The following is a 13609-nucleotide window of genomic DNA, read 5'->3' as shown; positions in this document are numbered from 1 at the left end:
CGCATTACACCTGCCTATTTCGGTCCTAACAAGTGGTATCAGAGTCAGGGTTCAATGATGGAACCATGTTAGAGATGGGTGTTCATCTTGGCGGGTGTAGTTCTAGTCGCAACCTTTTTGACAATAATGAAGATCTTTGTTGGAGAAATTGTTTCAAAGAGGTTCTCTGTGTCGAGACGTAGATTTGATGGGGGAGATTATGGAGAAGAGATGCAAGATCCTAAAGATTATGTGAAGAAAGTGGACAAATTTATTTTGTCAGAAATTCAGGCCAAATGGTAGATTTGTTGGCATTTATTTACCCTGATTTCTTACCATAAATAGGTTTTCCTTCTAGGAAAATGTTTTCATATTTTAACTAGTCCTTTTCTTGTAGGAAAGGTTTAGGACTCTATAAATATAGGCTTGTTCCTTCTAACTTAATCAACATTCACAATGTAGTCCTAGGGTTTTTAGAGTTGCGGTTATGGGGGAGAATTTTATGTACCTCCTTGTATTCAGAGTGAACTGCTTGAGGTTGTTTCTCTCTATATTTTGTACTCTCATATTTATAGTGGATTGCTCATCTCCATTGTGGACATAGGTCGATTGATCGAACCACGTGTTGGGTTTATTTGCCCTGATTTCTTACCATAAATAGGTTTTCCTTTTAGGAAAAAGGTTTTAATATTTTGACTAGTCCTTTTCTTGTAGGAAAGGTTTTAGGACTTTATAAATATAGGCTTGTTCCTTCTAACTTAACCACCATTCACAATGTAGTCCTAGGGTTTTGAGAGTTGCAGTTATGGAGGAGAATTTTGTGTACCTCCTTGTATTTCGAGTGAATTGGTTGAGGTTGTTTCTCTCTATATTTTGTACTCTCATATTTATAGTGGATTGCTCATCTCCTTTGTGGACGTAGGTCAATTGACCAAACCATGTAAATCTGTCTCTTTTGGTGTGTTTCTCGTTTGTCTTCTTACTCGTGGTCTTTCGAAGTTTGCTTTGCTAGCTTCCGCATTACACCTGCTTATTTTCGGTCCTAACAAGTGGTATCAGAGCCAGATTCAATGATGGAGTCAGGTTCAGTGGTTCGATAATCGATGATTGAACCAGGTTAATCGGGTGTTCATCTTTGCAGGTGTAGTTCTAGCCGCAACCTATTTTGACAGTAATGAAGAATTTTGTTGGAGAAATTGTTTCAGAGAGGTTCTCTGTTTCGAGACGTAGATTTGATGGAGGAGATTATGGAGAAGAGATGCAAGATCCTAAAGATTATGTGAAGAAGGTGGACAAATTTATTTTCTCATAAATTCAGGCCAAGGGGGAGATTTGTTGGGGTTTATTTGCCCTGATTTCTTACCATAAATAAGTTTTCCTTTTAGAAAAAGGTTTTAATATTTTGACTAGTCCTTTTCTTGTAGGAAAGGTGTTAGGACTCTATAAATATAGGTTTGTTCCTTGTAACTTAATTAGCATTCACAATGTAGTCCTAGGGTTTTGAGAGTTGTGGTTATGGGGGAGAATTTTGTGTACCTCCTTGTATTCCGAGTGAATTGGTTGAGGTTTGACCAAACCATGTAAATCTGTCTCTTTTGGTGTGTTTCTCGTTTGTCTTCTTACACTACAAGAAAACTGTGACTTACATGGGGATTTTCCTGGGAATTAGTATGAAAATTTACAGGAAAATAAGTTTCCTGCGAATTTTCATACTAATCCCCATGTAATTCACAGTTTTCTTGTAGTGTTACTTGTGGTCTTTCGAGGTTTGCTTTGCTAGTTTCCGCATTACACTTGCCTATTTCGGTCCTAACACTTTGAACTCATTGATCAATGACTGCAAATCACACTTGAGTTTTTTAAGAAGAAGAATAGAAAATTCGTAGTTTAAAAATTAGAGGAACCTCTCTATTTAAGCCAACAAAGGGTAGTATAACCATGTTTTTATTGTGAAAATGTTCTTGTATTTAATATAGTATAATATAATATTAATTAATTAATTAAACACGAAACCAACATATAGAAGATATTAGAGCCGTCAATATGGGCTAGGCTCGTTGGACCGGCCTGGCCTAACCCGTGATTTGATAGGGCTGGGCTATGATTTTTGGAGCCCATTTAAGAAAAGGGCTTTTTAGCCCGACCTGAATAAGTCTGCTGATTTGTCTGGCTTGAGAAATATGGATAGGGCCGGCCCGTGGGCCAAATAAAAATTAATTAAAAAATAAAATAGAGTATTAAAAATAATAAAAGTCTAAACTCAAAAATCTGTTTAAAGTTTGAAATATTACAATTTAAATACAAATTATGTTTATAAAATATATACTACTGTAAATTAAAATCCCTAAATTTTTTAGGGAATCACTACATAGGCCGTAGCCTATGAAATATTGTCATAGTTTTTGTGTTTTATTATGATCATTGGAAAACAATTAGATTAATATTTCTATTAGCTATTTATGTTTTTACTTGAAATCAAACTTAATAAATATTATAAAGATAATTTTATTTGTGGATTTGATTAACAAGTAGTAACACTAACACCATGTAATATTGTCTTGTCAATATTTATGATAATATTTTTAAATTATAATTTAATTAAAAAAGTTATAAAAATATACTTTTTAAGAAAAGAGGGCTGGCCCGACAAAGCCCATAGCCCACATACTTGTGGGCTGGGCCGACCATTTTCTAGCCCACACCAAAAATGGGCTAGCCCGGTCTCACCCGTCAAATTTCAAAGCCTGTATAGGTTAGACCGGATGGGGTGGGCTAGCCTACATTGACAGCTCTAGAAGATATACTAAATTGATTTGTTTTTAGTTGGGGGTATTGTAATAATTTAATATTTAAGTTAGGGAGTTTAGGTATAAAGGTCGTATGTTTAAAAATGAGAGAAAATTCATCTAATTGTAGCAAAAAAAAAAAAAGAGTAGTATGAACATATACTCATAGTACCTTATCAAAAAAAATACAACTCTTCAGAAAAGTCACGACTCATTAGAAAAGTCACAAGCATTTGAAAAAGTCATAATCCTTCAAGGTAAAATAGTGTCTTCTAATATAATATAATTTAAATAAATATAAATATAAAATATAGAAGATATACTAAATTTGATATTTTAATTTTAATAACCATGATTTGTTCTATTTAAAAGCAAACAGTTTATTTTGCAACCAACACCTATTGTTGTGTACTTTCGATTCGAGAAAGCATAACTGATTCTATGAATACTTTTTTTTAATTAATTGTTAAGTGTTCCAAAATAAGATACATATAAGCTCAATTTAGTTAAGCGCAACTAATTCAATCTTTCAGTATATGGTGATAAAGATTAATACTCTATTTTCTCAATTTATGAGTATTTTTTTTAGATTCAAACTATATAAAATTTGTCTGATATTTTACAAATATGTTTTAGCATAAAATTTTTAAAAAGAATTACAACTTATAAAATATTTCAAATAGTTTTATCGAATTCGCAGAAAGTTCAAAATTATTCTTTTAAAATATTATAAAAAGAATATGAAATATCTAAACATGATCATGTTCATTAATTTTTTTTTACACATGGCAACACTCAATACTCCCTTCGTTTTTATTTATATGTCGTCCTTACTAAAAATAAATATTTTTTAATATTTGTCATTTCACAAAATCAATACATAAATGACATTATTTTTCCTTTTTTACCCTTAAAAGTTATAAAACTTGAATATGTGAATTTGACCAAACATAGAAAAACTAAATGACTAATTTGCATTGACCAATTTAATTAATTAAAGATAATATTTGATCGTGAGGTCTCTTTCTTCTTCTCTCGAAATACATCTATCATCTTCATCTCATTCTTTTCTGATCTTGTACACTTGTCAAAATTTTGTTATTTATTTTTTTGTCTTGTTCACTTGAATATAATATTTATGTCAAAATATTCTTTTGTTATACACTCAAATATATCATGTCGAAATTTCCTCTTATTTTCTTTGTGATCATATCCATACAAAAGAATTCTAACTTCATGTCACACTCTTACAAGTTACAATAAGAAGTTTCAAAGTCTTTCACACCTTTGCATCTTTTTTTCTTAGCTAATTTATTCACACTTTTTTAATCCCTTTGTTTTTGCTGGTAGAAGCTTGAGCAGCAGTTGCAACAACCTTGTCCGAAATTTTATGTGCAAGCAGGTTCCATTTTTCCTTCCTTATGCTGGGAGTTTGTATAAAATTGTACTCCTTAGTAGCTCTTGTACGTATTCAGACTAGTTCCTTGGGGTGTTTTTAGGTCTGTTGTAAAAAGAGTTTCATTAAAGTATAAGATTATATAAAGTTTCAACGTGTTAATTTTTTTTTGTAGTAAATCATTTATTTTTCACATGTTTTATTTCAGATTGGATAGTAAAAGTTCCCCGTGTTAGAGTAGGTGCCCGCACAATCCGATGGATTGGATCATGACAGTTTGTCCAAATTTCCATCTACGATTGTGAACTATAACTTTTAACTTATAAGAGCCGATGATTTAATTTTATGTGTATAAGCATAAATTATATACACCAAATTATCCACTATACTCTATAAGTTGATGACACATATATGACAAATTGATTTATTTAATGTAACACTTCATTAAACTGAATAAATAAAGATTTGTTCAATAAATAATACTATATCAATATATATGATTAATAGTATATCCGAATAATTATTTGATCGAGTAATTAATACTTGTATAATTATATTTACATGAGATAAAAGAACGTTAGTTTTCTTGATTTTTATACTACAACATACCTATTTTTTTTCTAGGCAATTTTTAATCTTTTTTGTATGATGAATTACGAAAATAAAAGAGTTAAAAGTAAATGAAAAGCTCAAGGCGGTTCATCAACTCCTTTAGCAACAAACTTATTCTCAAGAGAGATTATGTTTGAATACTGAATTTTAACTATTTTCTTAAGCTAATTGTCATGTGGCTATTGAAAATGTTATGCTTATTATTGACTGAATTTATTATTACGTTGATTAGTTATTTAAATTTTCATCGTGTAATATCATTCTTATATACTCCCTAAAATACATTTAAGGAGAGAGAAAATCAATTAGGTGTAAATGAAAGAATAAGTATCATTTTACGTCTAGAAACTCACAAGTCACAATCTATTGAGATATATTAAAGAAAAAGAATTTTTGCTACATAAGATGTTCTTATATTTTATTTACATCATTTTTCTTTTAACTCTCTCGTTTAACCTAAATTAATCTCTTGTTTCCTTTAGAGTATACAAAGAACAAGAAAAAAAACTCATAACTCATCAAGTATAAAAAAGAAAAAACTATAATAATATGCAGTGGCATAATAAAAAATTTCATGAAGGATGCTCAAACTTTGAATAGTAAATTAAAAAAAAAGAAGTAACTTTTATAAAGATTTGATCTTGCAACCCCTGCATATATCTGCATCTAATTACCATCAAACTACTACTCACTTCACATCAAAATTGTACGTTTTAAAAATCTTTCAAGCAGGCTGGTAAAAAAAATTTGGACACAAGGAATCAAATTTGGGCGTTGTATAAGTTTCGTGCATACATTTACCATTGCGCTATGTGTCTCAATTGATTTTGAGGGTGTTCAAAATACTATATATACCAATATAATATTATAAAGTAAGATTTGACTTATATGTATAGTGTAATTTTTTAAAGTAGAATGTTTTGCAGAACACCTTGATAGTTGACGTTATCGTAGCTTCGCTCCTGATAATATGCGGTGGAAAAGGTTAAGACTTATCGACTAAAATTACTAGTTACTGCACCCTCCATTCCAATACAAATGGATTTTGAACATTCTTTTATATATGGTTCAAAATGAATAAAATTTCCAAACCCAAAAAACATATTAATTATTTTTTTTGAAAAATTTATTCCTCTTTGTATGACTTTTTCAACTATTTTACATTTTTTTAGAAACATAGTATTATAGAGGAAGTATTTTTCGACACATGAATTACACTAATCAAAAGATTAATATTGAAAAATTATCTTTTGATTAATATTCTTAAAGGGTGAGTCATATTTTAAAAATTCAACTACTTTGGAATATAGAAAGTACTATTAAAGAGTCAAGATAGTAGTTATGGAAATATTCTCTTGATTTCAATTTTTGTGACATCATTCCTTTTAAATCTATAATTAAAAAATTAAAATTTTTTATTCTTAATAAAATAATTTATTTTCACAAATAGTTTATAATTAATTTTTTATTTAAATTTTATGTCATATCAAATGATTAATTGTGGGAGGTATAAAAAAACAAAATTATAGGCGTTGGGATTTAAAACAGCTAGCGGTGACGCAAGTGTAGGTGAAGAGGACAAAACGGAAATACGTCGTTACTATAGTGACCATGCCCTTCATTAATTAACGTTTCGTTGGGTTGGAACTTGGAAGATATCCGTTACACTTTCCTTTTTTACATACAATTATGCATTTATTTTGTTACCTAACTTTTAGATTATCTCTACAAATAATTCATACTTATGAATACATCAACGGATATATATATATATATATACTATGTAGACATTGCAAAAATAAAATTTACGCACTTCATTTTTATTCGCGATATATTTAGTTATCCCTCCGTCCACTTTTAATTATTATGTTGCGCTTTTTGAAAGTCAATTTGATTAATTTTTCAAAGTTAAATTAGATTACATTAATTCAATATTTTAAACAAAAAATTAGATTTTCAAAAACTATAAGAAAAGTACTACTATAAATTGTAATTTTTTGCACATTAATATGATGAAAAAATACATCGTAAAATTTTAGTCAAAATTCTTATAATTTGACTCTAAAAAGAGAAATTATGACAATTAAAAATGGACGAAGGAAGTAGCATTTAGGGATAATTTCAGAAACCTCCTTTCAGATTTCGATCTATATCATTCACCTCTCCTATGATTTATGACACTACATTTACCTCCCTTAACTTAACTTTAAAAATAAATTATTTTTTTAATAATATGAAGAAATTAATATAAATTTATCAAATCACAATTAATTTATATTTACAAAAATTCAAAATAAAAAAGATAAAGCGTAATATCGTAAACCACAAAAAAGTGAGTGTTATAGAGCGAAACCTCGTCTCTAACGTTATCCTATAAAACTTAAATGTTGTTAATTCCTAAGGTACCTATCTTTCTCTTTCAACATCTTTAGTGTCTGTAATCAAGTGTGTGCTACTTAATGTAATGTTTGCTGCCGACATAATCGCTAAATTCTTTATTTTTTTAACGGCATGCTAAATACAAATTACTAGTCTTTTTTATTAATTATAGAGAGCTTTAATTTCTTTCCTTTTTTTCTGGTTTAGAAGAATACCGTTGGGGCCTCCTCCTTATTTTCAAATTCCCAAAATTCTCTTTATTTTTAACTATTTATATTTAGTAACTTACCATCCAATCCCAAATTCTTTTCTCTTTTACTGATAAATACATAGATAGATAGATAGATACTCTCCATTCTTTTTTCAGATATAACTAAATTCTCCTTCCTTTCTTGGCTTTTTACAACTCCTACAATTCAGTGTGAGTTCTTTTTTTTGTTTTATTTGATAATCGTGGTGTTCGAGCTATCTTTACTCATTCAAGAATGTTGTTTTGATTATCATTTGAACTATGTGTATGTGAAACTAATAATTCTCTATTTTTATATGTCATTGCCAATACATTTTTATTATTTTGAGCAGAGGGTCTGTCGAAAATAGTCTTGATAGGGTTAAGGTCTTTGTACACACTAGTCCTCCTCAGACCCACTTGCAGGATAACACTGAGTTTGTTGTTGTTGTTGTTATACCAATACGGTTTCATGTTGTTGTTAATCATAAATGTTGTGTGTTTGTTTTTTATTAATCAAAGGGTTTATCGGAAACAACCTCTCTATACCTACTAAGATAGGGATAAGGTCTGTGTACATTCTACCCTCTGCAGACCCAACTTGGGACTATATTGATTATGTTGTTGTTTTTGACATCCCAAAATTTGGTCTTTTTTATGCAATTATTGGTGTTGCTTAACAAAGCCCCATTGTTAATGGCACAAAAAGAGGGTACTTTGAAATGTTGGTATAGAACACTTTTTAGCATAGAATTCCATCTCTTTAATTCTTTGAATAAAGGAGCAACCATTCAACTTTTGCTTTTGCTTTATTTTGATTTTTTTTTTTTTTTTGCTTTCTGGAGATCACTTTAAATTGTGGGGATTACTTCTTTTTTTTTTCCCCCTTTTGACACTCTTTAGCGTTACACTTCCTTAATGTAGTATACTTTCTTTAGTTATTCAAAATTGTTAATTATATTTGGCTGTCCAATAAAACATAATTACCAATGAATAATGCACAAAATTTGTTGCTGTACTTGCTCTGCTAGCTGGATAACTGTACCTAGCAGTATTCTTTTACTTTTCTACATTGAAAAGGTCATGGATGATATCTCAGTCTTTCAGATTTGCTTAAATAATGAAGCTTCAACTTTTTGTGTGATGCTGCTACATTTGTTTTACATATACAATATCAAATCTTGTACTAGTAATATATTATCTTTAACATGCCTAAATATTGTGATTCTGGTACCTTTTTATTAGTGGGCATCTGTTTTAGGACTATTCGGAGACCATTTATCGATGCTAATGCATCTTCACCTCCAATTATACAAATAAAATACTTGGTGAAGACTTCTGAAACTTCCTTAAGAATGTGAATTAACCAAAGTTAGTTTGTTGTAATTATTGTTTATAATGATTTTTCATGTTGTCTATAGTATTTTGACATGATGAGGGTCTATCGAAAACAAACCTCTCTACTTCCAAGGTAGGGGTAAGGTCTGCGTACATTCTGCCCTCCTCAGGCCCCACTTTGTGAGATTACATTAGGTGTGTTGTTGTTGTTGTTACTTTCATGAGTTTTTAGTAACTGAAAAAGACCCTTCCACCCATTCTATCTTTGTTTTGTCAGTAAGGTGGGGAGATGGGAATTTATGCTTCACTCTTTTTCTCTCTACTACTTTGTCCAATTGAAGAAGTTCGTATAAATCCAAAGAAAATTTTACTAGTATATAGTGTCAAGGTTTATGCTCTTGCTTTATAGTGAACATCTTATAAAAGATTTAAAAGGTAATTGGCACCTTGCTTTTTAGTGGCCTACAATGGAAAGAATGACTTTATTGCCAAAAGGACTTTAGGCAAAGTATGCAATAAATCCTCTTCCCACTCACATTGAAAATCTGTCTTCAGTAGTTCAATTAGTATCTGTCATAATTCTTGCCTACTGGATTGATCCATTTTCAATATGAAGAGGTAGTAAATCAAATGAAGTTTCCCTTTCATTGAACAACACAACTCTCAGATCCCTTTCATGCATATCATATAAAAGTAAGTTAACTTGTGTGCCATATATTTTAGAACTAAAAGAGTCAGTAAGGCAAAATCTTGGCTTTGTCGCAATAACCAAATGAATTTTTTCTATTCTGAGATAGAGTTCTTCCTTTTTCGTTACTTCTTTAGCTGATACTATTTCTGGATTGTATAGTTTTCTTGCATTGTGTTAAAGCTTTTTCATTGTATTTGTTAATGGTTTCTTATAGCAATCTGATTTTATCTCTCTTTCACAGTGGCTAATGAGCTCTGATTTTGTCTAATGCTCTTCAAAAATAGTCAAGGAGAGAGGGAAGAAGTGAAGGACTGCTGTAACTAGGATCTTGCTTTTGCATTTTTGTCAGCCAGATCAGTGAAAACATAATGAAGCTTCAGCCTTTACTGGCAGCTATTGCTTTTCTTATTCTGCTGCTATCAGTATTTCTTCATGTTATAGCTGATCTTGATTCCGATAGACAGGCGCTACTCGACTTTGCAGAATCTGTCCCTCATATACGAAAACTCAACTGGAATTTGGCTCTCCCTATTTGCAAATCTTGGGCTGGTATAGCTTGTAACAAAGATGGAACGAGAGTCATTGCAATCCATCTCCCTGCTGTAGGACTTTTTGGTCCTATCCCAGCTAATAGTATAGGCAAGCTAGATGCTCTTAAAGTCCTTAGTCTAAGAGCCAATTATCTTAATGGAAGTGTTCCTTCTGATCTCCTTTCGATACCGTCTCTCCAATCTGTCTACCTTCAGCATAATAGCTTCTCTGGTGATATTCCTGTTTCTTTATCTCCTCGTCTTGGTGTACTAGATCTCTCCTTTAACTCTTTTACTGGAGAAATTCCCTCCACAATCAAGAACTTGACGCGATTATCTGTGTTGAACCTTCAATTCAATTCATTGACAGGAGAAATCCCCAGCCTTGACACCCTCAGGTTAACTAACCTGAATTTGAGCTACAATATGCTAAATGGCTCCGTTCCAGACCCCCTCCAGAAGTTTCCACTTACATCATTCGCAGGAAACTCTCATTTATGTGGTACACCTCTAAATAGCTGTTCCTCGACCCCGTCACCTTCTCCAGCAGCTGATGGCTCTGCAATCCCTGAAAAACAGAAGGCTGTCCACTCTAAGAAACTAAGTACCGGAATCATCATTGCCATTGTGGTAGTGGTTTCTTTAGTAATGTTTCTCCTAGTTTTAGTAATCTCCTTCTGCTGCTTGAAAAAGAAAGTGAGTCATAGCACTAGCATAATTAAAGAGAAGGTGGCTAATGGGGGAAGAAGTGAAAAACCCGAGGACTTTGGAAGTGGTGTGCCAGATGCTGAGAAAAACAAGTTGGTGTTTTTCGAAGGTTGCTCTTACAGCTTCAATCTGGAGGATCTTCTTAGAGCTTCTGCTGAGGTTCTTGGAAAAGGGAGTTATGGTACAGCTTACAAAGCTGTCTTGGATGAGGCAACAATTGTAGTGGTGAAACGGCTGAGAGAAGTAGGGGTTGCCAAAAAGGAGTTTGAACAGCATATGGAGATAGTTGGAAGGGCTGGGAGGCACCCTAATATCGTTCCACTCCGCGCATATTATTATTCCAAGGATGAGAAACTTCTTGTTAATGAATACATGCCTGCTGGTAGCTTGTCAGCGGCCTTGCACGGTATAAATTGCTAACCTCTATCTAACGTATGTTGCTCAGACTTTCCAAAATGTTGCTGCACCCGTGTTGGATCCTCCAAACATGTACCTGTCCACATTTTTGAAGAGTCCGAGCAGCACAACCTCTAAACTTTTTTCTTGCACATTAATTGCTTTGATCATCTGTAATGATTCATATTTTTACGCAATCTTGATAATGAATGACAGGTAATCGAGGTATTGGAAGAACTCCACTAGATTGGGATTCAAGATTGAAGATATCTCAGGGAGCAGCAAAAGGAATTGCCCACATCCACACTGAAGGTGGTGTGAAATTTACTCATGGAAACATCAAGTCCTCCAATGTACTCCTCACAAGAGACCTAGATGGATGCATTTCTGATTTTGGCTTAACACCTCTGATGAACTACATATCATACAAATATAGATGTGCTGGTTACCGCGCACCAGAAGTTATTGAAACACGGAAAGGGACACAAAAATCCGATGTTTATAGCTTTGGAGTGCTGCTCCTTGAGATGCTAACAGGTAAATCCCCTCTCCCATTATCAGGGCAGGATGAGGTAGTTGATTTGCCTAGGTGGGTCCGGTCCGTTGTAAGAGAGGAATGGACAGCTGAAGTTTTCGACGTAGAGCTATTGAAGTACCAGAATATTGAAGAAGAGATGGTGCAGATGCTTCAGATTGGACTAGCTTGTGTAGCAAAGGTGCCTGATATGAGACCTGCTATGGGAGAAGTGGTTAGAATGATTGAAGAAATTCGACAACCAGAAGGTGAAACGAGACCTTCCTCGGAGGACAGCAGGTCCAAGGACTCTAATGCACAAACACCTGAATGAAAAATGCAGTTTTAGTCATTCAGCTTTCAATTCTTGATCATTTTAAGAATGCAATTTATCTCCATTGCCAACTTTTGCATGTTCTTGGACATACAAGTAGTGTTATTTTTATTTTATTTTTTTATCTTGATGTTATATCCTATTCTAGAAACTTATCAGCTCAACATAAATGAGAACCTTTGTTTTTCTCTATTTTTAAATCTTTGTTTACTTTCGTTATACTATCAGGACAAATTTATTAGCATAGTTTTCAAATATATCCCTCAATTTAACGAATTCCCCCTATTAATAAAATGCTCCTTTTCCTTTTTAGTCGATTGTGACACATAAATTGTATTTTGGTTCGTGACATATCATAATTCCATTTTGAAGCTGACTCACAATTCACAAACAACATATTATATACAATAAGTGAAGCCAATTCAGCAAAGCAAATGTTCAATTTGACCAGTTGTCTCATTTTTATTTCCCTCAAAAGACCTACTTAGAAGTGTCTTTTCAAATCATTTGCTTCTTTTTTACGTTTTTGTACGAATGGACTATGGTAAAGTTTATTTGTTCGCTCTGTATTTTACCAAAATGCAATTTTGTGTCAAAATCAACTAAAACGTTTTATAATAGGGATAAAACACAAGTACCCTCTAGACTATGATCGAAATCTCAGAGACACACTTTAACTAAACTAAGATCCTATTATCCCCTGAACTTTTTTTTTTTTTTTGTAATTTTGTACACCTTTTGTCTTACGTGGCACACTTCACAACTCCGCGCAATTGAGGCGCATGGGAGATATTTGGATGCCACATAAGCCAAAAAGGTGCACAAAATTACAATAAAAATGGGTTCAGGGGGTAATAGTACCTTAGTTTAGTTAAGGTGTGTCTCTGAGATTTCAGTCATAATCTAGGGGGGTACTTGTACATTTTCCCTTCAAGATATTAAAAGCATGGGTCAATTTTTTTGGGAAAATTATGCAAAATAACAAACATCTAGAGTATATTATGTAATATAACTATAGTTTTGATTATTTTTAATTTGTGGTTACAATTTTGCGAAATTTTGCTATTCGGTATCCTAATTGTATAAATCCAGAATTTGTATATGCTTGCCCTAACTATTTATAAACGATTTATGAAAAATTCATAATAAGTTACTCTGTTTGTATATTGGCAAGCGAATATACAAACGGAGTTTTGAAAATTTTCTAAATATATAAATACAGAATTTGTATATACTTACCATGTTTGTCTATTCGCAAACAAAATATACAAACGGGTAAGCGAAATATACAAAGCAATAATATCCATAGCAATCAGAACTATAACTATAGAGCACAATTACCAAAACTATAGTTATATAGCCTTATTATTGGAAATTTTCTCTATTTTTTTACCAAGAAAAAATTCGAGAAAATGTTAAGATTAGTGTGTTAAAAGAAAACATATCCACTTTGAGGGAAAAAAATAGTTGACGCCTAATAAACTTGGGAAAATTACGCGGTTAAGCAAACTTATACTACTTAATTACTCATCATAGTTATAGTTTGCTATAATTACCACTCACGACTAACATTATACATTAATTATGCGGGCTGACTTTGAGTTTGTATAATTAGCCACATTTGTATATGTATAATTCGCCAGAATATACAAATACATATGTATAATATATAATTATCTAACTTATATACATATACAATTCACCTCTCTCCCACTCT

The 13609-nt window shown here is 32.1% G+C and overlaps 1 protein-coding gene across 2 annotated transcripts; it reads left to right on the top strand.

Moving 5' to 3' along the window:
* The first annotated feature begins 7484 nt into the window (after positions 1 to 7484).
* On the top strand, positions 7485 to 12092 carry LOC102587960 (probable inactive receptor kinase At5g58300). 2 transcript variants are annotated; one of them, XM_006358095.2, is made up of 3 exons: positions 7485 to 7573; positions 9652 to 11054; positions 11261 to 12092. In XM_006358095.2, exons 2-3 carry the CDS (start codon positions 9779 to 9781, stop codon positions 11890 to 11892), a joined length of 1908 nt encoding a protein of 635 aa, XP_006358157.1. In that variant the 5' UTR covers positions 7485 to 7573; positions 9652 to 9778; the 3' UTR covers positions 11893 to 12092. The 2 variants fall into 2 exon arrangements, with proteins under 2 accessions (XP_006358157.1, XP_006358156.1); XM_006358094.2 differs by lacking the exon at positions 7485 to 7573 and adding an exon at positions 9163 to 9412.
* The last annotated feature ends 1517 nt before the right edge of the window (positions 12093 to 13609 follow it).

This window comes from Solanum tuberosum, unplaced genomic scaffold (assembly GCF_000226075.1).
Source record: "Solanum tuberosum cultivar DM 1-3 516 R44 unplaced genomic scaffold, SolTub_3.0 scf00268, whole genome shotgun sequence".
Taxonomy (NCBI): domain Eukaryota; kingdom Viridiplantae; phylum Streptophyta; class Magnoliopsida; order Solanales; family Solanaceae; genus Solanum; species Solanum tuberosum.
Note: the sequence above shows the minus strand (reverse complement) of the source record. Positions and strands in the feature narration are given on the sequence as shown.

What these genes read in the sequence shown, in the direction of transcription:
- LOC102587960 (XM_006358095.2), top strand. Translation starts at nt 9,779, where the DNA reads ATGAAGCTTCAGCCTTTACTGGCAGCTATTGCTTTTCTTATTCTGCTG. An exon ending in CTTGTCAGCGGCCTTGCACG is followed by an intron (nt 11,055 to 11,260) that starts GTATAAATTGCT and finishes AATGAATGACAG; the next exon opens with GTAATCGAGGTATTGGAAGA.